This window comes from Balaenoptera ricei, chromosome 9 (genome assembly GCF_028023285.1).
Source record: "Balaenoptera ricei isolate mBalRic1 chromosome 9, mBalRic1.hap2, whole genome shotgun sequence".
Classification (NCBI taxonomy): Eukaryota; Metazoa; Chordata; class Mammalia; order Artiodactyla; family Balaenopteridae; genus Balaenoptera; species Balaenoptera ricei.
This window is the reverse complement of record NC_082647.1, coordinates 110,489,455-110,515,203: the sequence shown is the minus strand read 5'-3', so window position 1 is coordinate 110,515,203 and position 25,749 is coordinate 110,489,455. Positions and strand designations below refer to the sequence as shown.

The following is a 25,749-nucleotide window of genomic DNA, read 5'->3' as shown; positions in this document are numbered from 1 at the left end:
GCTACTGATAGGTCTAGTCAGAAGATAGGTTGACGGTAGGATTTGGAAATGCTGATGTTGGTGACAAACTTAGCAAGAGTTTGGTGAAATGGTAGGAATAAAAATACTGTTTAAAATGGGTTCCAGAAAAAGTAAGAGAAGAATTAGACAATGAAATTAGTGACAACATTGTTGAGGAATTTTGATATCAAGAATGACTTGGAGATTGGGCTATGACAAGAGAGGTGGGATCAAGAGATGATGTGTTTTACTTTTGGGATGATAGATGTGATAGGCTGAAAAATGGCCCTCCAAAGACGTCCAAGTCCTAAGTCCCAGAACCTGTCAATCTGCTACCTAACATATTTTTTTACCAAACACACAATTTGAAGGTGTGATTAAGTTAAAGACCTTTAGATGGAGAGATTATCCTGGATTATCTGGATGAACTCAATGTAATCACAAGGATACTTAGAAGAGGGAGACAGGAGAAACAAAGTCATAAGAAGAAAATGTAATGACAGAGCAGAGGCTGGAGGAATGTAAGGAAGGGACCATGAGTCAAAAAATGCAGACATCTGGCTTTTCATCCTAGAACCATGGCCCAGTTTGTCCGTAACCTCGCAGAGAAGGCCCCGGCGCTGGTCAGCTCTGCTGTGACTTACTCGAAGCCTCGATTGGCCACATTTTGGCACTATGCCAAGGTTGAGCTGGTTCCTCCAACCGCTGCTGAGATCCCTACAGCTATTCAGAGCTTGAAAAAAATTATCAATAGTGCACAAACTGGTAGCTTCAAACAGCTCACAGTTAAGGAAGCTCTACTGAATGGTTTGGTGGCCACTGAGGTGTGGATGTGGTTTTATGTTGGCAAGATCATAGGCAAGTGTGGCATCATTGGCTATAATGTTTGAAGACCAATCTTTGCTTTATTTGGGTGTTCTTGGACCATGTGTGAGCAGACTGCTATTTGAATAAAATAAGACAATGTGCCAAAAAAAAAAATGCAGACATCTTTTAGGAGCTGGAACAGATACATAAATGGATTCTCTTCTAAACTTTGAGAAGTAACAAGCCATATCAGCACCTCAACTTTAGACTTTTGATTTCAAGAACTGTAAAATTGCAAATTGATGTTTTAAGCCACTCAGCTTGTGGTAATTTGTCATAGCAGCAATAGCAAACTAATACAAGGAATATAACAGCAACTTGCTGTGCTAATGGGAATAATCCAATTGAGAAAGGGAAGTCAATGATGAGGGACAGAGAATAGGGATTTGCCACAATGCGAGACAAGGATGAAAGAATGGGCTTAATGAACAAGTATAGGTATTGGCTTTTCCTACAAATGTGGACATTAAATATATATATATATATATATATATATATATATATAAACGTAAATATTATATAAATTTATAATATTTATAAATATTATAAATATATATATGTATATATATATAACAACAGAATAATTGGCAAAGTGTAAGGTGTCATATGATGGTAAGTGGTAAGTGTAATGGGAAAAATTCGTGGATGTTCTTTTCAGATTGCTTAATTTTCATAGTGCGAGGGAGGAAAAATAATTTTATCTCCACCCTTCTAGGTTCTTGGCTGAGATCGCCCAGTAATAAAAGACAAATTAACAGAAATAAAACAAACGGAAGTTTGATATTGATACCATGTACACCTCTTATATACATGGGATAGACCCAGGAAAACTGAGTAAATCCTCAAAATGACCACCACCTCAAATATCATCTTTAACTAAAGACTAAAGATATTGGGCGGGAGCGGGGGTGTGGAGGAGGACCATAATGGTAGGTTATCAAGAAAAACACAGTAAACAAGGGTAAGGTTGTCATGCAGAGTTTCTTGTAATTTAAAGTCATCCTTCCCTTCCTGGTACAGAGAAGGATACACCATTACAAATGAAGATATCCTTTATAAATGTAAATGTTTCTTACAAAAGAGTAACATCTACTCAGTTTTCAGAACTTCATCTGTGTCTGCTATTTCTTAAAAATAACTAGCTCAATATGATTAATATGCCAAAAAGACATATTTTGTTACAGTATATTTTGCTTCTCTTGAGTAGGTAAGATAGGAAATCATCATGAGCTCTGTAGGTATGTGTACATGGTTGATGGGTGATTGCATTTAACAAGGGTTGAAGTTTAGCCAATTAAGTATTATGAGGTTTAAAACGGAGCAAACGGTTTGATCATGTATGTGTAAACAGTGAAGAGAGGACATTAGTGTGTTGAGAAAAGATGAAAATGTGGTAAAATCTGTGGATTTTAAGTTATGGTAGGAAGGGTCCATAGAAGTCCTCCAGTGACAGGCCAAGATACCCATACATTCTTTCCTTTAGAAAGAGAAGAATTATGAAATGTTTAGAGTTTATCGATATTTGAATATTTCATAACACTTAGCCCTACTCTGATTTGCATTTCATTATTATTTTATTTTATTTAGACATGTACAAGGTTGCAAATGCATGGAAACGGGAGTAGTGACTGAGTTATACCCCTCCTAGGGCATATATTTATTTATATGTATGTTCATTCATTCATTTGACCAGTTATTTATTTATCACACCCTTAGTAAGTGTCTAATTCAGGTTCTATGATGACATGATCCCTGTCTGCTTGCATTGGGAGAGGGACACAGAAGAGAAGATAAAATCCAAATGGAAAGAACCAACTATGGGGTCATTAAATGCATGACAAGTAAGCCCACTCTACTATCATGGCTCAGGAAATAAGTCTCCAAATTGGATTAGGTGATTCAGGAAATTCTAGGAAAAGGAGAATCAAAGACCAGATTTGAAACATTTGAAGTAGAGCTTGGAGGATGAAAGTAGAGACTACTTTTTTCAATGTGTTTATCACAAAATTAGTAGGGTTCCAACTATAGATTGTATGATAATTACTATACTTCAACTATATTTAAAATATTTATGTTTTAATAAACAAAAGCAGGAATATATGTACTGATATACCTCAGATTTTCTATGTCACATTTTTAAGGCAATATGATTTTTTTTCTGTCAAATCCTGTTTAAAAGAAACTTGTAAAATAATTTTCCTCAAAGTATCTGAAAATCAAGAGAATGTTAATGAGATTTTTAAATGCTCACATTAAGGTCATAAAGGATTTAAAACTAATCATATTTCAGTGCTTAGAAAATTTATATAGACTTTGTGTATGTAAAATACACTCATTTATCTCCAGCAACATTTGTAAAACTAGTGCACCAAAACATGTGACCTAAAATATTTACCCTCTGGTATTTAAATTACACTGATCTATATTATTAATCATCCTGTCTCCACAAAGAAAATGTCTGCAAAGACTTAAGCAATAGATGTCTCAGATTTTAATACATTACTCATTTCCATTTTAAAATAATGAATTGGTAACCAAGGCATACTACAAATATAGGAGTTAACCTCATTTTGTAAGTTGTTAACAAGGGCAGTGTAAAAACCAATACAACAGGCCCAAAATGGAGACACTTACACTAAGCCACATGTCACCAAACCAAGATTAATTCCAATCCACTTGGAATCACCTGGTCAGCACAAATGAGGTAATCTGCCTTAGAGATCCTGGCCATCCCCTAAAGGAAGGTGACCTTGCCACTAACAATCCACCATTTGCTAGTAAATTCCTTGTCTCTCCCCCTTCTGCCTATCAAAGTCTTTTATTTTGTACAGCTCTTTGGAGCTCCTTTCCATCTGTTAAATGGGATGCTGCCTGATTTATGAATCATTGAATAAAGCCAATAAGATCTTTAAAATTTACTCAGTTGAATTCTATTTTTTAACAGCTTTGGTGGCAGTGGTGGGACTAAAGGAAACTTCTGATGGCTTCAGGACAATGAGAAACAGGAATGGTACCCATGAACCCTTAGAGTTCTTTGTCTTCATCACCATTTCTGAAAGCTGTGGGTAAGTTTCTCTCAGTTCTGAGGTGCACATTCTTTGCATTGAGCTCCTGACTTAATTGGCTTTCCAGTCCAGAGCAGGTCAACTTGAGCTGGAAGACAGTTCCACCTGGAACCCAAACCCCTAGCTCTTGCTTCAGTCTAAAGTTCCATTTGTTAGAGTCTGCTGGCTCAGTCCCTTGTTGGGATTTGTTGATTCAGTACCCAGTTCCACACTGAGAGCTGCTGCTGATGTGCACCTGGGAACTTTTCTTGGCCAATCTGCAAAAACATCTCTTTGGTTACTGCTGTTGTGTTAATGTGCACATGAGGTAAAAGGTTTTGCTCATTAGAATCTAGAAAGCCAAAAGTTGCAAATTGGTGGGTACAAGACGGGACTTAAAAGCTGTTAGCACACTTGACACCAAACTCGAAGGCTCCTGTGGTAGGATAACTTGGTCATGAAACAGGTTAGATTGTCACTAGGTTACCCACCGACCTCAAGGAAATGTCCATGCAATGAAGTACACTGTAAAAGACCTTATAATTCCCAACTCAGAGGCACATCTCTCTTAGGTGTTAATTTTGGCATCAAGAAACCTAGACTTAGGTAAAGAAATGGAATCCTCAATTTCCAAAAAACTTAGTGCTCCACCTTCTGGCACACTTGCTTAATTTATGTCTAAGAGCTGTGGCCCCATAAGCTGTAGATATCTACAAAAATGACAAAATCTTACTAGAAACAACCTAAAATTATTGATACAATGTCCATTATGGGGAATGTCCTAAATAGACGAGATCTTTCTGTGAAGAAAGGTATTTAAAAGAAAATGTTCCCCAAGCAAACACACAGAATGGGATACCCAGTTTAAATGATATGCAGAAGGTCTCCAGAAGTCTTCAAGCTTCCAAAATAGCTTCATTAAAAATTAAAAGGCTAATGAAAATTAAAGAGATGACAGTACCTAAAGCAACACCTGGACCTCCCCCATTGTACCCTCCAAGGTTTCCCTCATTAAAACACTGGCCCAGAAATCAATGTCTCTTTTGCAGTCAACTGAGAAACTGGAAAAATAATATTATCCTCAAAGGTTTTGTGTAAATCCTTTGACACCAGCTTGAATGCCCTCATATTTACCTTCAAAGGAAGGTCCTCATAAAGGCTCCTCCCAGGTGATGGGGCTCTGAGCAGTTCTCTGGTATACTGCTACCAGTAATTCCCTTAGACAGCCAAGGGGAAAGTAAAATTAATGGAAACTAAAACTAAAATTAATGGAAAACCTTGCCAAATTCTGGGAGATACTGAAGTTACAGTAAAAATATGGCCAGACAGAAATGTAGGTTGCACTGCATTTATGGCTAGGGCCCTACCAATCCACTGCCAGCCCTCTGTAGGGTTGCCAAAGCCTTTCTTTTTTTTGGCTCTCTTCAGGAGTGGCTCTACATCTTGGGAGGATTGTATCCTTTGCACCCTCTTTTGGGACCCCTCTTGCATCCAAGGGTGTTGTTCAATACTGCCAGGAATATTTACTACTTTAGCTGAAACCTGACAAAATATTTGAAAACATTTTTTTTAAGTAGCTCTATGGACAGAAGTTGGCAAAATTGGAAGCTGATATTCAGAGTCTGGCAGGAACTTTGTTAGGCCTCCTCACCTAAGGTAAATGTGCCGGGGTGTGGCATGGGGAGCATTCCAAAGACAAAGCTCTAAATCTAGAACATACGGATCTTTTGATTTCCATTCTAGTTGAAGATCTTCTCCCGTATATAAAGAAGTAAATTTAAGATAATGTAGTTGGATGAATAGGTCAGTCCTTTTGAAGTCATTTAGGTTGAAACCCAATTCTTTGAAAAATTAAAAACAGCTGTCCATGTCATACACATCAAGTCTTTATAGGACCAGAGATGTGTGGCTCAGAAACAATTCAAAGCCCACCTATACATTTTACCAATCCTCAAACCTACCCTATTTATCTCAAAAGGCTTGTAGGTATTATAAAATTATGGCCTTATGACACAAACCCCTTCTTGGAAGATCCTGCATTTTTCTCTGTGCTTTTTAGGTGTAAATGTTCTACCTGTTCTTCTCCAAGAACTCTTATATAGGTCATATCTTTGAAATGCAAACTTCAGAGCAGTAACGCTCATCAGAAAAAAGGGGCGGGGGAGTCTATTTGAAACTTAGACAAATGAAAAATCATAATTGTCTTCTCCACAAATATTAATAAAAAACTTTGGCCATCTGAGCAGGTAATCTTAATTTATTCCATCTGCCAGGAACATAACTTGGATTTAACTGTTATTTTATAAACTAATGAGTTTTGCATTACCTTACCTGTCACATGGTTAAAATTTTAGAATGGAAACAGTCTCTGTTTGCAACTGTCTGTATATTTATGTGTGTTTATATATGTGTGTTGTAAATGTGTGATATTTTTCTACCTCCAGATGGTATTGCAGAAGTTAATTTGTAAAAGAGCTCTACTTAATTGGCTTAAAGAAAAATAATCATTATCAAATTAAGTATTTCTAGACTCAGAAATATTGAAACTAAACCAAATGTTTTTTCAAGTTCATACGAACATGGATAATCTTTGGTAAATAAAAGCCAGGTTAAGTTTAGTTTAATTAAAATAGACATGGCTTTATAGTTATCAACATTGAATATAATGCAGACATACAATTTTTATCCTGCCTGGATTTATTAGTCAAATAAGTTCATGCTACTTCTGTTATGAAATTTGTCAGCAAGAAAAATAGTTTGGACTGATGGCTAACTTCGTCTAATGTCTCATGAAGTTTTTGTGGGTATTCTCAACTTAATTGTTTGGAAAAAGTGAGTTAAATAGATGAAAGTAGGATAATAATTTTTAGGTGAAATTTTCAGCAGTAATTATGTTTCAGGGTATTAAACTTAAATAGTTTCCCCAAATATTTTGGGAACTTGAAACCTTAGAATTTTGCTAAGTTAAATTAAATAATGGATGATCATTGAATATGGAGATTATTTCCAAATAAAATAAAATACTGAAACAAGTACTGAATATTGGCTTATCTACTTTTGGCTTCTTATTACTGAGAAACTTAAGATATTTGAATGTATTAGTAAATATGTTTTGTGTCACCTTGAAAAATTTACTATGACAAAGAATATACTTCTAGAAATTATGAAATATATTTGTAAGTCTGCAAATCCACAGAACGCTAATGTAAGAGACAATCTGCAATTACTTACTTCTTAGTTCTTAGTTTTCACTAGGAATTAAGAATTCTAAACGTTAGGAATTCTAATCTCTCCATGTAATTAAAACTACTTAGAAATAATAGAGGTGAAAGGAAGCAACTATTTATGAAATGTAGTTAACAGAAGTAGAATGATTGTTGCAGAATGAAAAAAAGGAAAAAAAAAATGAAACATAGGACAAAGTTGTAGAAGTTTTGTGGAAAGGGATCTTAGGAAAGGAATTTTATGCATGGTCAAGCTGGATAAGATTGGGATGAATTTATTTAAGTTTTTATATCAAAAGTACACTGGCACAAAATTAGATTTTGGTTTTCTCTCCATTAAAAGAAGAAAGAAGTTTTGGACTTTTGGTCTGCTTTTGATAACAGATGGTGAAAGTTTTTTTGTTTTGTTTTGGTTTTGTTTTTGCTTTTGTTCTGTTTGTTTGTTTGTTTTAAACATTTCAGTTATCCACCTAAGCAGCAAAGATGTTGTGTCTTGCCAAAATAATTTACAGTGCTTCACATTAACTTTATCAGGTCTTTGATTACTTAGAAAACCCAGTCTTCTCAACATCAAAAGAGCTAAGATTTGCTCACAGCCATGTAACCTTCTGTATTTGCCTTCAACATCTTCTATTTTCACTTTTGTTAAATGTATTTATTTTTTATTGAAATGTAGTTGACATACAGTTTCAGCTGTACAACATAATGATTTGACATTTGTATACATTGCAAAATGATCACCTCAATAAGTCTAGTTACCATCTGTCATCATACCAAGTTAAAACACTTTTTTTCTTATGATGAGAACTTTTTTTTTTTAAATTTTATTTATTTATTTATTTATGGCTGCGTTGGGTCTTCGTTTCTGTGCGAGGGCTTTCTCCAGTTGCGGCAAGTGGGGGCCACTCTTCATCGCGGTGCGCGGGCCTCTCACTATCGCGCCCTCTCTTGCTGCGGAGCACAGGCTCCAGACGGGCAGGCTCAGTAATTGTGGCTCACGGACCCAGCTGCTCCGTGGACCAGGGCCCGAACCCGTGTCCCCTGCACTGGCAGGTGGACTCCCAACCACTGTACCACCAGGGAAGCCCTGATGAGAACTTTTAAGATTTACTATCCTAGCAACTTTAAATATACAGTAAATTATTGATTACAGTCACCATGTCATACATTACATCCTCATGACTTCTTTATTTTATATCTGAATGTTTGTACCTTTTGATCACCTTCACCCACTTTGTCCACCCCCTAACCCTCTTCCCCTCTGGCAACCACCTATCTGTTCTCTGTATTTTTTAGTTTTGTTTGGTTTTGGTTTGGTTTGTTTGTTTTGTTTCTTTAGATTTCACATATGAGTGAAATCTTACATTATTTGTTTTTTCTATCTGACATATTTCAATTTACACTCTAGGTCCATTCATGTTGTTGCACGTGGCAAGAGTTCATTCTTCTATAAGGCTGATGAATATCTTTGTCTATTCATCCATTGCTAGACATTTAGGTGGCTTCTGTATCTTACCTGTTATAAATAATGCAATGAACATAAAGTTGCATATATTTTTTTTGAATTAGCGTTTTTGTTTTCTTCAGATAAATACTAACAAGTGGAATTTCTAGGTCATATGGTAGTTCTATTCTTAATTTTTGAGGAATCTCCTTTCTGTTTTCCATAGTTGCTGCACCAATTTACACTCCCACTGACAGCACAGGAGGGTTACCTTTTCTCCACATCCTCACCAACATTTGTTATTTTTCTTCCTTTTGATAACTGACATTCTGACAGGTGTGAGGTAATATCTCATCGTGGTTTTTATTTGCATTTCCCTGATGATCAGTGATGTTGACTTCTCTCTTGGTGATATTTATTTGGATCTGAATCCAAACAAAATGACAACAAAAGCAAAACTAAACAAATGTACTACATCAAACTGAAGATCTCCTGTACAGCAAAGAAAACCATCATCAAAATAAGAAGACAACTTATTAAACGGGAAACCATATTTGAAAATCATATATCCAATAAAAGGTTAATATCCAAGCTATATAAAGAACTCATACAGCTCAATAGCAAAAAAACCCCAAACAATCCAATTAAAAAATGGGTGGATAATCTGAATAGACATTTTTCCAGAGAAATCATAAAGATGAGCAACAGGCATATGAAAATATGCACAATATTACCAAATAGATATTTTTGATAAGCTCCCCCTAAAAAATATTTATATAAAGATTTTTTGACCTTGAACTAACTTTGAGATTTTTCAGAGGGGCCCTGAAATGTCTCAAAAAATTTGTTTTCGGGCTTCCCTGGTGGCACAGTGGTTAAGAATCTACCTGCCAATGCAGGGGACACGGGTTCGAGCCCTGGTCTGGGAAGATCCCACATGCAGCAGAGCGACTAGGCCCGTGAGCCACAATTGCCAAGCCTGCGCGTCTGGAGCCTGTGCTCTGCAACAAGAGAGGCCGCGATAGTGAGAGGCCTGCGCACCGCGATGAAGAGTGGCCCCCACTTGCCGCAATTAGAGAAAGCCCTCGCAGAGAAACGAAGACCCAACACAGCCAAAAATAAATAAATAAATAAATAAATAAATAAATAAATAAATAAATAAATAAATAAAAGATTTGTTTTCTCTCCTTATGTAAAGAGAGGTGTTAAACTAATTAGGCTTATTTAAATTACATAGGAAGCATTATCAAATAAAAACAATAATTGTGTTATATTTGTATAAATACACATTATTAATATGTGTTGTAGAAATTGTATGGAATTTCTAGAAATATTATGTCCTATTATACTGTTATCAGCCATAATTCCAGTTATTAACTTAAAATGTTGTATATCACAGAAATAACCAAATTTCCTTGTCAATTTCATTATGATAAACTCTCATCAGATCCTTATCCGTAGCCATTTTTAAACCTTTGTCATTTACAAAAAGCTATTATTTTACTCTAATGCTTTTGCAAAAGTGTTCTTACAAAAGTGCTTTATTTTCAAGGAGATTCATAGAAAGAATTTTGACAAGTACAGGTTTCTGATAACTTTAAGACCATAAAACTGAACTGTGGTAAAAATGTACAGAACTCATAGAAAAACTGGATTCAAGTAAAACAAGTATTAATCACATTGGGCTGAATGAACAAAGGAGCGTAATGATAATTTTTATGACTTTTTGTTTGAATCATTGCTGGTTCATTAATGTTTTGCTTTTCCACATTTAAGGAAAACTTTTCTCTTAAGCTATCTAGGACTGAATATGATAAAGTATACCTTTGTAAGTGTTTACTTTTTCTCCCTACCTGATACCCCCCTAGAATTTGGAAACCCTTAATTATCCTTTTCATGGTGATGTAGTTAAGCATTTTCATAAGTTGGACAAGAATCTGCTCTCCTTGTAACAGGACACAACTGGAAGCAGTGGTTATGTTGTCAAGGCTTTGACTGGAATGTCATATTAGAGAGAGATGAACATAGACTTGAATATGACCACACAGCTCTAAGAAATTAAGGTGACTTTATGAAGCTTAAAGCTCCTTGGAAAATTTGGCTGGTACCTTGTTTATGGCTCCTGAGAGTCTTACCAGGTCAGTAAGAAAAATCACTTGCTGGCAGGCCCAGGGACCTCATGATATGTTGGGGACCTCATGAAGAGGGGAATTCACCCAAACTATAGTTATTGCAGGTAAAATCTTGGCTCAACATCTTGGCCTCAGAAGCTTTCATGAGATCAATTTGAGATTTCTTTAAAACAAAAGTTCCAGCAATGCAGTTTTAAAAAGAACTTATATAGTTAATTACTATTCTTGCTGTACTTATGCAAATAATCAGATCACCTTTAATGCAAAAAATTAGTTTTACTGGAATTGTCTTTGGTAAAAAAATGGGAGGTGATTGTAGAGAGAAAATTATGTTCGCACCTTTGTAGATATTAGATTCTAATTCTGTTAATTGTCTTTAAGGTTTTGTTATATATGTGTAATCTGGACTGGATCTTGAATTATTCTAGTTTCCTCAAATATCTGGCTATGACTCTCCAAAGTAATAGTTCCAATTTTCTCCCACCCTTCTGTTTTGGAATCACTAAGAACAAAGACTGCCCTTGAACGTCTTTGGAAAGGATTATATCTGGTCCTCCCCGCTACCTAGACGGCAACCAAACTTCAGGGACTTGAAACTTGGGTCTACATCTCTTAAGTAAAAACAGCTCCTTCACACTCTAGGAACTGCACAAGACCTCAAAATCAAAGTGACTAGGAAGAGAAGTAGCTGTTATTGAGGTAGACTGCGTCCTTCCAAGACATCAGCTCAAGAGGATCAAGAATGTTTCGTATGTTTCTTTTCATTCTTCCTTCTTTTTTTTTTTTTTTTTTTGGCTGTACCACGTGGTTTATGGGATCATCTTAGTTCCTGATCAGGGATTGAACCCAGGGCCATAGCAGTGAAACTGCCAAGTCCTACCCACTGAACTGCTAGGGAACTCCACCTCCTTCCCTTTCTGAGAATCCTTTTCCTAATTCTTACATCATGAGGGTCTTTATGATTCTTTTGTCCAGCTTTTTCCTTGCTCTGACCCAGAAAGATAATGCCACTGTTCACATATCGCAGACCATTGCCAAGAGGGGTAATCCAGCCTCTGAACAATTTAGACTTCCACGATGTTATTGATTCTGTAGTTTTGCTGCTCACAACCTTCTCCCTGATGTCCAGTGCTTCAGTTTCTCTGGAACGAACCCAGCTCCCTTTCTATCGTGTCAGACTCCCTAACCGTGGGGATCCTTTTCTCTGTCTCTGGTTAACAGCCCCAAACCTGAGGACCATTGTGTCCAGCTCTGTACAAAGGCAGGGACACCAGGCAATGGTAACAAGAATAAAAGTGTGTGTCTGGTCTAGGGGCCCTCAGATTTTATTGACCTCCGTGCCTGTCAACTTTCCAGTTTTGAGCCTCAACACAGACTCAAACAGGAATTACCGAGAGGCATTCATGATTCAAAACTAGCTCCCTTTGACTGAACCCTACTGCCCTGACAAGGAGTGAGTGCACATGAGGCTGTGATCAGAAACCTCTCCTTAATTCTTGAAGATACTGCAGAATCTACTGCTAAAGCAATAGCTGCCCAATAAAAATTCCTAGACTCTCTGGCTGAAGTGTTCTTGTTAATAAGACAGCCCTTGATTATCTTTAAGCTGAGCAGGGAAGTGTGTGTGCTGTGGCCGTCACTACCTGCTGTACTTGGATTAACCCTTCCGGGGAAGTTGAGACTCAGCTGCATAAGATCATTGAACAACCCACTTGATTTAAGAAAATGACTGCTTCAAAGGAGTCTTTCTTTGACTTGTTTGATTTTGATTGATTTGGGTCCTGGAGACCATGGATCCAAAGTGTACTCCAGATATTGGAAATTACCCTGTTTTTAATAATCAGAATAGTCTCTCTGGTGCACTGTATTCTCTCAAAAACTTTAAATGTGTGTTTACAGCTGTTAACCACCAAGCAAATAATCTCCCTCAGACTAAACTGTCAGAAAAGGAACAGAGAGAATGACCAACTTCGAATGTGAACCTGACACTGTGACCTGTAAATACCACAAAGAGATTCAGCAAAAAAACATTGTGACCTGTGACTACCACAGAGAGATTCAGCAAAAGCTGCTAGAACTTCAGAACAGTAGCTGGGAGTAGGATTAATGCCTTAAATTTTGATTACGTCTCTCAGTTAGGCTGAGTCTGAACGAAAGTGGTTAGGATTGTTAAAATATAGGACAGTGGGCCCAAAAAGGAGTCACTTATGCTAAGCCCCACATCACCGAATGCAGACAATTTCAGTTCCGACTCTCCCAGAAATGGAATCCTAAACCAGTCAGTTAGGAATCACCTGGTCAGAACTACTAGACACCTGCCATCCCCTAAAGGAAAGCGACTTTGCCACACCCAATCCGCTTTTTGCTGGTATAACTTCCTTGTTCCCAATCCCTTCTGACTATAAATGTCTTTCATTTTGTACAGCTCCTTTCCATCTGCTAGACGGAATACTGCCCAATTCATGAAGCATTGAATAAAGCCAATTAGATCTTTAAAATGTACTCAGTTGAATTTTTTTTTTTAACAGCTGTATATATTGTTTTGTATTGTGTTACATCACTGTATCTTAACAATATGAAGGGAGTTGGAATTCTGGCTTAATTGAGACAGGGTTCTGAGGAATGGAGAATGTTGTTGTTAGGGTACAAATGATCATTTAACTTTCTACTGGGGAGGAAGCATATTCACGTTTCACCATAGCCCATCTGAATTTAAGGATCAAGCTCTCATTCCGCAGCGATACACAAAAGCATCAGGTCACGTTACCATGATTCTGTTACAAGGGACATCCAGCTTTATATCAGTTGCTTTTTCTCTCTTGACCAAATGACTTCAGCAAAAATATTACTTTTGAAACATTCTGCTCATAATTCTTAAAGCTGCTCTTTTATCCTGGGCGTGCACATCTGATTCCCCAAGATGGCCTTAAATCCAATCGTACATCTATCACAGGGAAAACAAATTAACTGGACTACCTTTGCAGATAAAGCAGGGACGCTCCTGACTCAGACTGGAAAGAATAATGTTAATCCCATTACAAATGTTGTGCAGGGTGTCATGTAAGGAAAACAGATGGCTCTTTCAACTCTCCTTTTCATTTTTCATCCTACACTGAGAGGGCTCAGCCAGGATGGTTTAATATCTCCCCTGTAATAGTTGCTCTGCGTAGCAGTGGGGATTCACAGAACAAGAGCCAGATGTGTGGTGTATTGTGGGATCTTAACACTGCAACTGAAAAATTCTTAAGAAAAACTTGGAGATTTGTTTTCAGGGTATTAGGAATTACCTCCATGGCCCCCTTTCTCCCGCATGGAGACCATGTATTAAGCAGAGATAAAGGTCAACTATAGTCACCTATTCCACGGTGGAGGAAATATTCAGGATGTCTCAGACTGAGGTAATTTGGTTCTTCCAGACAAAATGGAGGGTTTCTTAATTATTAATCCAAAAAGCCCCTCTGTCCTACATTCTCCTGTTTGATTATATAGACCAGATTTCTCTTTTCAGCATCACTCATGTAGGTTGTGAAATAATTGTAATAAGTGGTGATCACAGTAAAATGTTATCTAGAGGGGATAAATTCATTAAGGCAACACAATAGATTGATTTACCAAAAGTTTAAAACTAAAACTAAAAGTTCTGTGCCTAGAACAGAGCCTCCATAGTAGTTTAAAAGAACATTAGTTTTAATGAATATTCTTTTAAGTTATATTTAAATAATTAATTTTGAAATGTTGTGTTATGTGAAGGCAATCTGTTTGCTAAAAAAAAAAAAAGTAATCAAATCCACCCCCCACATATGTCAACATTCTAATCCCTGTTATATGTAGATGCATTACTTTACATGGCAAAAGGAACTTGGTAGATGTGGAACTTGAGGTGCAGAGGTTATTGTGAATTACCTGGCTGGGCCCAATCTAATCACATGAGTAAATGGAAGAAGGACAGACTGGAAGTGTGAGAAGGACTTGATCTGCCAGAAGGGATCACAAGACAGGAAATATGGGCAGTCTCTAGAAGCTGAAAAAGGAAAAAAACAGATACTCCCCTAGTGCCCCCAGAAAAGAATGCAGTCCTGCCAACACCTTGATTTTAGCCCATTGAGACCCACATTGGACTTCTGACCTACAGAATTATAATAAACTTGTGTTGTTTAAACCACCAAAAAATATAGTATTCAGTTATATTCCTTACCCATTCTTGCTTAATTATATGAGGATGTAGAATACTGCATTTATAAATAGTAATAATCCACAGAAGAATACAATCCATAAATAATCCGAATATCCGGAAACTTTACCTGACTGCTCTAAGTATGGTTGCATACCCTCTTCCCATGTATATCAACTGGTTGGATCTCACTCAGTAAATAAGAAGTTCTTTGAGTGTAACAACAGGAGAGTAGAACTGTACTACGCATGAGCTAAGTGCTCAGGGTCTTTGGCTAGTCTTACCGTGTGCGTACGCACTCAGGCACGCCTGTGCTTGTGCCTGTGAGCCTGTGACTGATCTGGAACACTGAGGAGGCAGAGGCACATCGATGATTTGTGAACTCTAAAGCTTATAAAGTATGGAAGCAGGAGGGCACGCTAAGAAGGATAAGCTTATATCCACTTATTTTACCAAAACACATGACCATGGAAATGCATTGATTGCTAAGGCCCATCCTGGGGCACTGGAGTAGAGGTATGAAGGTGAGGGGAGATGCAGCTTAAACTTCATCACCTTCAGAGCAAACTCTCCTTTTCCAGCCTCTGCCTGGAACCGTTCCCTCTGCCATTCAAGACTGGCATGGGCACCACAGCCCTCGGCCTTCCTTGCTGTGTGAATTTTTATACGTATATTAACTTCCATGAACCTCGGTTTAGCATCCTTAAACAGATTTATTCATCTAAGAAATGCCATGAAAATTAGAGAAAACACATATAACATATTAAATACGATGTCTGAGAAATAGATGCTCAGTAAGTAATACTTCCTGATACAGCATTTGTGAACTTTATAAAAATAAATGAAAATCTTAGGAAACGTGTACTAGGAGAATTTTGTCATCACTGGTCTCACTCTCCCTATCTCCACAGACAGCATGGGGCCAAGGGGCTTAAGGTGCCTGGGAGGAACAGCCCACATCACGGGTACAGGCACCAGCGGGGGCTGATGGCTTTGCTTCCCCTCTGGGCATGAGCTTACCTGCTCTCCTGGCTACGAAAGGGAAAACTGACTTTGTATCTGACTTGTTAAAGTCATAAGATCATAAACGATTGTGATTTGGGGTTATCATGTCTTATAATGCCAAGGGAGGGAATTTATTCATGTTGAAATTATGATGGAAATAAGCAAGTTTGGACATCACAGAAGTTAGCCATAGCAGAAAGTGTGCTGGCATTTCCTCTCTACTCCTTCACTCTTAGTCGAGAAGACTAAACCTGAGAGTGGAGTCCCTAAAGCAAATTGCTAAATGGTCTGTGACCTAGGGCCTTGGGATCTGTGTTCCCAGCCCAGCCTCTTTCTGTGATGAGCAGTACCTGGCGTTGCCTTAACGACAACTTTTCAGGAGCTTGAGCTGGATCCTGTTCTTTGGCGGGTCCACTCTTATGACAGTCCTCATCTGGGTGTCACTTTTCATCATGTATATCTTTTTATTTATTTATTTATTTATTTATTTACTTATTTTTGGCTGTGTTGGGTCTTAGTTGCTGTGTGCGGGCTTTCTTTAGTTGCGGTGAGCAGGGGCTACTCTTTGTTGTGGTGCGCAGGCTTCTCATTGTGGTGGCTTCTCTTGTTGCGGAGCACGGGCTCTAGGCACGCGGGCTTCAGTAGTTGTGGCATGAGGGCTCAGTAGTTGTGGCTCACAGGCTCTAGAGCACAGGCTCAGTAGTTGTGGAACACAGGCTTTGTTGCTCCGTGGCATGTGGGATCTTCCTGGACCAGCGTTCGAACCCGTGTCCCCTGCATTAGCAGGCAGATTCTCAACCACTGCACCACCAGGGAAGTCCTCATCATGTAACTCTTATATTGCCCATATTTCCATACACTATGCTTACAACTTTTCTTCTTAATTAGAATTAAATATTTTACGAGTAGGTATTGGATAGTAATAATGTTAATACTATTCTTTTGGAGGAAATACCTAAAACTAGCCACAGTCGGTGCAATCATAAAATGATGCAAATTTATTGATATGATTCAGTTTAGAGAACATTTTCACATTTGTTATACAATTATATAGTGGTTCTTATAGTCCTCTGAGGTTGGTTGCACCCTTATAGTACAGATAAGAAACCTGAAGAATAAAGATTTCAGGGACTGAGCTAGGATTATTTTTCTCAAACTTTATCCACTGATTTTTCAAAGTAGTACTTTTTTTCACTTGCAGCATACAATTCCAGGATGTGGGGGTGGGAGAATGGGGTTGGAAACAGCAGTGACTATGAATTTGTTCAAATCATGTTAATTGAATATTGAATGTCTATTGTGTGGGGGAGGGGCTACCATAGATGTTGTCAGTAATGAACAGGACAAGGATCCTGGCACCAGTGAAATGCACATTCTAGAGATGCTACTCTCCCCACTGTAAAATTGAAGGGGACACAAAACAAGCTTTAGTTTAATTAACAAAGAAATTAAGAAATAGCCTGTAAACAAAAGTTAAAGGAAATTGTGGTTAGAATTACAGGGAAAGTTTTCATAGAAGTGGAACAGATAAATATCAGACTATATACATATTTATATAAGTGTATATATATATACACACACTAGAAATATATATATGTGTATATGCATGTATATATTCTATGTATAATTTATCATATATAAATGTGTGCATGTACATATATGTGTCTATTTTAATCTATTATTAGATGAATAACCTTAGGAAATTTAATTAAACTTCATTTTCCTCAACAATAGGATGGAGCTGGTAATCACACCTAACCCACAGGATTTTTGTTGGGAAGATTAAAAGAACTAATACTCGAATCACTAAGACCAGGTACGGTACAGACTAAGCCCATGATACACAATTCTTGTTGCTACTAACATCGTTGTTATCGCACTGTGCCAGGGAATGCTCACAACATTTGTCTCTATTAATAGAATGCGGAATCCAACATTTCTAGACATCCATTGCCTTTATGCTAGGAAAAGAAATTATTATGTCTTGATAAAACTCAATTATTAATTTTAAAACTCCATAAACACAGTTACAAATGATGTGAAATGGGGAAAACAATCCGATACCTAAGGAAAGTCACTGCTTCTTCCAGTGCCAAGTGGAGGCTCAAACTCCTCCATCTCTTCTGAGTGGATGGTGGTTCCCAGGCTGTCTATAGATGATGTTTGCACAGCACATGCAGCTGTATAGAGTCAACATCTACAAACAGGAATTACGTCAGAGATACGATCAGAACTGGGGATGGCAGAGCGAAACTGATACAGATGATGGTGTAATGTGTTTTAAAAATGTGCTTGAAACAAGATTTTGAAACCGAGCCGTTGTCTCTCCTGCTGGAAGATATCACAGGAGTTAGCCAACCCTACATTCTTAAACTAGAATAACAAGACAGCTAAGAGTGAATTTATCTGTGTGGGCAGTCATTTCGGACTACTTTGTGGGTAGCACCATATGTTAGCTACAGTTGGCATTCCACAGGGAATTGCAAATGTTTACAAAGCTATGAGGGGAAGTTCTTTGTGCTGCAGGGCATGGCATGTGGGGAAGTTTGCCCAGACAAGATGACAGAAAGGTACAATTTTATCAAATATCTTTTCTGTACTATTGTCCCATATTTAAAAGACTTTATATATTTGGGGTGATTTAGACACTGAAGATAAAATGTGGATTCTCCATTTCTACCCTTGCCTCTCTCATCTTCACCATCACCTCTTAGAGATCATTTTGAAATTTGTAGATACAATGGGGAAACAACTTGTTCAGAATTATGTTCAACATGAGTTCTTTTTTCTATAGCAGTTGTTCCTTCAAGTTATTTTCAGTTTTTTTTAGACTTATATTTCTGAGTCCCTTCAGTCAATTGATATGTCAACAGGAAAGAATTTCTTCTCAAGAAGACATACAAATATATCATAATTGTTCAGTTGGGAGTAGAAAGTGAAAAAAATCCTATATGTTATCAACTCTCTCCTTGAAGTATTTGCTACAAAATCTTCCCAGGTGAATTTTGCCGGGAAAAGAAACCTTTTTTTTTTTTTTTTCTCGTTTGCCCATGACAATCTCAGAAGTGTCCCAGTTTGAAATATAAATTATATGTTCATCCTAGTTATGACTTGTATTCTTTCTTTCAGCTCAGTTCTCATTCTTCATGAGATCACAATTCCCAGGCAACTGTGTTATCACTGAAGGACTGAGCGCACGCCCTACCCACGATTATGCACCATGAAGATTTTCAGAATGCAACACAGAGAGACAGAATAAGTGACTCCCAGTTATATTTGCAAGCACTTATCTTGGTGACTTTGGACTTATAATTTACATTCCTGGGCCTCCATTTTCTCACCTATAAAATTAAGGAGTTGAAAAAAGTTATTTCCTGTGCATAGGTGAGAAGGCATCTAACTACAGAATTGTGTTCCCTTTTCAGTATGCAGAGTTCTGGAGATGTGGTTGTCCAGGTTGGACTACATTTCCCAGCTGTCTTTGCATCTATTGGAGTCATGTGATTCATTTTCCAAATAGAAAATGAGTGGATCTTTGTGCCTCACTTTTAGCTAAGTATTATAAAAATAGGTATACCTTCTCCACTGTTTTTTACTCTCACTCACTGAGTGAATGTCAAGGAATCCCAAGTCCTAGAGAAAACAGTACAAAGATTGGAGAAGACTTTGGTCTTTGAAAGCTGGTGAGAGCAAAGCCACTCACCAACTAAGACCATTTTTGATTTTACACTAGTAAGAAATTTTTTTCTATTTTGTTCAGCCACTGAGATTTCCAGGTTTATTTAAATGGCAGCCAACACATCATAAATTCCTTGTCAGTATTCAGTCTAACTTGAGCATTGGCTGAGTAGCCAGACACATTCCATTCAAACTTGCATCCTTTCCAGTCATAGGGCTCCCAGATGCTGAGGAGACAGTTGTGTTTCTTTTTTTTCCCTTGAAAATATTTTTATGTGGCTCACAATAGGGACCCTATCTGTTTGAGCTCTTGTAAGGTTAGAAGTAATGTTAAACCTTATTCAGTGGCAGTTGGAGATGAAGCCTTACTCTTCTAAATAATATAGAAGTCAATGTTAAAAGCAAAGTTTAAACACAGTAAGGCTGAAAAAAGAGAAATCTTTCTCCACAATCAGCTCATGTTTTGAGGTTGTCAAAAATTTAAATTAAAAGATGGAAGATGTTTAGGAATAATGAAGAGAAGTTTTACAGAATCCTTCACTCCATCCATTGGAAGAACCATTCAAACAAGTACCAATATGAAGGCTCTTGCTGTCAGAATCAGAATTAGAAACCCTACTACTTAGGGTGGAAATCATGGAGTTATAAGAGATAGAGATGTGGTGGCTGGTAGAAAAATAAACACCACGTGCAAGAATGAGTAACACAATGGGTTAATATCTATGAGTTAAGATCAGAAATAAGTAGAGAAATAGTAATAAAACCCAAGAATGAAAAGACTGAAAATCTTCTTCCATGATTTTTGAAAGTACTGATACACGTTCATAGGATAGAGTAAGATTCATATTTGAGACACAGAAACAGGAAGAAGGAAATAGTTTTAGCTCATATTCTTCAGTATTTAAGCAGTTCTATGTGGGAATACCATGTTCAAGATGCTCAGTTTATGTAAAATTTTAATACATAATATGGGTTTGGTGATCTTGTGTATCATTTTTGTATTTTTATAACTCAAATTTAAAGAAGTGCTACAAGTATTCATAGAGCCTTCAAAAGATGCCCTGTGGCAATTGCAGTAGCTCTGAACAATCCTTAACAAATATTTGGATTGTAGGACAGATAATATCACAGCTGGGTACATCATCCTTTTGTTGCTAACCCTATTCAAAATGTCTGTTTGATGTTTTTTGGTTTGTATATGGAGAGCTGCATACTCTCTCTCTCTCTCTCTCTCTCTCCTGGATATGAAATCTACCTATTTAAACTAAAACATACTTTTTACACATTCAAAAATTTAGACTTTTTTTGTTCCTTAACTGTTTTAAGGAATTAATGTACTCTGTTTAGAGAGAATTAAGTGAAAAAGTTACACTGTGGGATCATAGTAAATTACTCAGAAAGGAAAACAGCAGGGAGTGTGTAATAATAGTGCATTCATTGATATTGTATGATTGATGGACAAGGTTGAAGAAATGTATAGAAGAGGAGCGTTGCCCTCTGATGACTGGAATGCAAGAACATTAGACCTCAGGGGATAGATAATAAATATATCAGATGTATAAACTACGGTTATTATTATTATAGTAAATCTGGCTTACACTTCTGAGCTGTCAAAACATAAAAAGAAAGTTGCATCTGTTTTCAACGCCTAATAAAAGAGAATAGCATTATTTTTTTCTGAAACTGATCAGTGAAACTAATTACCTAAACAAAATTACCATATGCTCATTGAACAAGAAATTGGACAAACATAAATGTGGTTTTACAAAGGAGACATTCTTCATATGGTAGTAACATATCTATCTTCAAATAAGAGCTAAGCATCCCTCATACTATTACTCATTGGAGTGATAATCAAATGAGATTTAACACCTAACCTCAGGCAAGGACGTGTTTAAAATGTTTTAGAAGGGGTGGATACAACGCAGTTGAAAAGTTGATTTTCAATTTTAAGTGATAGATGCCATCAATCACTGACACTGTTTACTTTTCCTTTGTGTGTATGTGTTGGAAAGGGGGAATGAGTACTGTGTACTGCTTTGTAATTTAATGTTTGTAACTGGCAAAGGGGACAATAACATAAAATGCTCCTTTGACTACTACAACTACCCTGGTGAAGTGTTTCCTGTCCTGCTGAGGATTTAGGCAAAATTAGTCAGTGACTCTGAAAACTCCTAAGCACAATCTCTAATATGATTACACAAGTAAGTCGGGGAGTTACTGCAAAATCAACAAAAAAAGTTAAAGAAATTAAACTTATTCAGCAGGGCTGACTTCCCACTAAAAACTCCCTTTGTGACCACTGCACCTACAGCCAGTTTACAATGAAGAATCATTGGATGACATTTTTGGTGCAAAAGAAATTACCTTTGATGAAATTTGAATATATTTATTGATCTTAAATATAAATAAAATTAAAAACAGAATTAAATGTTTAATATAGCCTTTATGTAAACTCACTGACATTCCTCTAAGTGCTCTAAGAAGATACAGTGTTCAAAAAGAGTGTGGATGGCCATTAAGACATCAGCCATTGCAGCCGCCTCCCCCTACTTGCACCCTGAGGGGACTCAGGATGGGAAAGAACAGGATACCAGCCCTAGATAGCTAAGGTGCATATCAAAGGAATGAGTTCAGTGAGCTCAGATTTTGCATCTTCCCATATGTATATCCTGGCTCCCCCCTTACCTCTGGAGCAGTCCCTCAGAGCAATCTGAGAGGCTGCATCCCGGGCCAAAGTACACAGCAAGCCTGCCAAATAAAACATAATTCTCAGCTTTTAAGTTGTGTTTTTTTATTTTTTTCAGTTGACAAGAGAGTCCCAGTTATGCAAAATAAATCTATCTTTGCTAAATATAAGCATTTTAAATGCTTTAAAGTAATACATTTAACAAATGTGATGGCTAAAATTATTTTTAAAAATCCAAAGCTATATATAAATTGAATGGAACATAAAAGAAAATGTCAAAACACTCAGAATTATATTTTAGGCAAATTAGTGACTTGGAGAATTAATTATTAGGTTTTGTTTTGTTGTGTTTTTGGTTTTTTTTAGAAACAGACCCACTTTATTTCTTTGTCAAATCTGAATGAGAGCCTTGCTGGGTAGAGTATTCTTGGTTTTAGGTTCTTCCCTTTCGTTACTTTAAATATAGTGTGCCACTCCATTCTGGTCTGTAGCATTTCAGCTGAAAAATCAGCTGATAACCTTATGAGAATTCCCTTGTATGTTATTTGTTGCTTTTCTCTTGTTGCTTTTAATATTTTCTCATTGTCTTTAATTTTTGTCAGTTTGATTACTATGTGACTCAGCGTGTTCCTCCTTGGGTTTATCCTGCCTGGGACTCTGTGCTTCCTGGACTTGGGTGACTGTTTCCTTTCGCATATTAGGGAAGTTTTCAGCTATTATCTCTTCAAATATTTTCTCAGGTCCTTTCTTTCTCTCTTCTTCTGGGACCCCAATAATGCGGATGTTGGCACCTTTAATATTGCCCCAGAGGTCTCTTAGACTATCCTCATTTCTTTTCATTCTTCTTTCTTTATTCTGTTCTGTGGCAGTGATTTCTACCATTCTGTCTTCCAGCTCACTTGTCCATTTTTCTGCCTCAGTTATTCTTCTACTGATTCCTTCTAGTGTATTTTTCACTTCAGTTATTGTATTGTTCTTCTCTGTTTGTTTGTTCTTTAGATCTTCTAGCTCTTTGTTAAACATTTCTTGTATCTTCTTGATCTGTGTCTCCATTCTTTTTCTAGATCTTGGATCATGTTTACTATCATTACTCTGAATTCTTTTTTGGGTAGATTGCCTATCTCCACTTCACTTAGTTGTTCTGGAGTTTTTCTTGTTCCTTTATCTGGGACATTTCCTCTGCCATCTCATTTTGTCTCACTTTCTATGATTGCAGTTTCTGTTCTGCAGGCTGCAGGGTTGCAGTTCTTCTTGCTTCTACTGTCTGCTCTCTGGTGGATGAGGCTGGTCTAAAGGGCTTGTGCAAGCTTCCTAGTGGGAGGGACTGGCTCCTGCTCCCTGGTGGGTGGAGCTGGGTCTTGTTCTTCTGATGGGCAGGGCCATGGCAAGGGGTGGGTTTAGCAGGGCTGTGGGCTCTGGAAGACTTTAAGCAGCCTGTTTGCTGATGGGTGGGACTGTTTTCCTGCCCTGTTGGCTGTTTGGCCTGAGGCATCCCAGCACTGGAGCCTATAGGCTGTTGGGTGGTGTCAGGTCTTGGTGAGAAAATGGCGACCTCCAGGAGGACTCACCCCAATGAGTACTCCCCAGAACTACCACCACCAGTGTCTCTGTCCCCACAGTGAGCCGGAGCTGCCCCCCACCTCTGCAGAAGACCCTCCAATACCAGCAGGTATGTCTGACCCGGTCTCTTATGAGATCACTGCTTTTTCCCCTGGGTTCTGGTACACACAAAATCTTGTGTGTATCCTCCAAGAGTGGAGTTTCTGTTTCCCTCTGTCCTGTGGAATTCCTACATTCAAACCCAGCTGGCCTTCAAAGCCAGGTGCTCTGGGGGCTCCTCCTCCCAGTGCCAGACCCCCAGGCTGGGGAGCCTGACATAGTGCTCAGAACTTTAACTCCTGTGGGATAATTTCTGTTGTATAAATGTTTTCCTGTTTGTGGGTCACCCACCTAGTGGGTATGGGATTTGATTTTATAGCGGTTGCACCCCTCCTACCATTTCGTTGTGGCTTCGGCTTTGTCTTTAGATGTAGGATATATTTTTTGGTAGGTTCCAGCATTTTCTTGCTGGTGGCTCTTCAGCAGTTAGTTGTGATTTTGGTGTTTTCATGGAGGGGGGTGAGCTCACGTCCTCTATTCTGCCATCTTGTCTCTGCCTCCACAAACCCAGTTTAATTGGGAGCAGGGAGGGCATGACCAGTGAGATCAGACCTTGTCCTGGCCAAGGTACCTGGTCTGCTTAGAGGGTTCAGGCTGGGGTTGGGCAAGGTAAGAAGCAGGGTCCAAGATGCTGTCCTGAGTGCCAGGTATGGAGAAACAGATGCCAGCAGCAGCCAGGGAGGGGGTGTAGGGCATGAGAACTGAGACTGGGGCATATGTGTACCTGTGTGCCCACATGTGTGAGCATGAATATACATGAGCACAATGTACAGAGAATCTATAGGCACCCTCAAAAGTTGATCCAGGGAGAGGGTCAGGAATAAGATGCCTCAAATCTCTGAAGTCCCCAGGGGCTGAGAAAACATCAGAAGAGGGGTGCACATAGGTGTGTGCTGAATGTCCAGACTTAACTCTGCTTCTGCCACTCATACACTTGCTGTTTAACCTGGGGCAATTACTTACCATCTCTGTGCCTCAGAAAGATTAACAAGATGATCTTAGCTATCTTTAGAACTCCTGATATCTCTTGATTTCTTCAACTTGGGTGCTTAGAACCCTAAACCTTTGTCCAGCCCACCCTCCCCATTACAGTCACCTATGATGGCCTGTACTTACCCAATCTAATTCAGATGCCTGGGATCTCTTGCCAAGAGGTTTACATTTTCACAGTTGCAGAAGCTGTGGTTTCATTTTAGTCACTGTTACAATTAAACAAAGAGATGTTCTACTTTAAAGAATTATCAACAAAAAAACAAAGTTCCCATTTCATTTGCATATCATTGAGGTCACCTGCAAACAGGAAATTCTTATTGTTACCAAAACCTCAGATCCTTTCCAGAACACTCTTCTCAACCCATTTTTATGGTTAAAGGACACATTTTCCAGTACTTCTAAGACCTATATTTTATAAAAATAAGATAAAAAATACATGCCACTAGAAGTCCTATTTTTAAGTGATTACCTTCAACAGAAAAAACGGTTATTCCCTCAAGATGCTAGAAAAGTTTCTAAATTTTGCTCTACTTATTCTGTAACAGATGGGAAAGAAAAAGTTTGAGGACCTACACTGCCAGTAGGCTACATTTTAAGCAGCAAACTACTTCTGGTTTCAGAAACATTTTTAAGTATTTTATTACTCAAGTATGTGTTTTCTTGGTCAGGATTTTGAGAAAAAATAAATAATTTTTCTTTTAAAAGCAAAAGTATTTGAGCTTGAACTTGAGAATCTACATTGCTAATCAAATTGAGATTTGCAGTTATTGAATATCAGTTTTTTGATAGTCAGTGAAAATATTATTTTGGAAACTTGTGTAATACTTAATATATCTTTATGGA

General features: G+C 37.8%; 1 protein-coding gene across 1 annotated transcript; it reads left to right on the top strand.

Moving 5' to 3' along the window:
• Positions 1-574: 574 nt before the first annotated feature.
• Positions 575-890, top strand: LOC132371626 (ATP synthase subunit g, mitochondrial-like). Its single transcript, XM_059932907.1, has one exon. It carries the CDS (start codon positions 579-581, stop codon positions 888-890), a length of 312 nt encoding a protein of 103 aa, XP_059788890.1. The 5' UTR covers positions 575-578.
• The last annotated feature ends 24,859 nt before the right edge of the window (positions 891-25,749 follow it).

Bases quoted from the DNA above. Each gene is read 5' to 3' on its own strand.
- LOC132371626 (XM_059932907.1), top strand. From the start codon at position 579: ATGGCCCAGTTTGTCCGTAACCTCGCAGAGAAGGCCCCGGCGCTGGTC.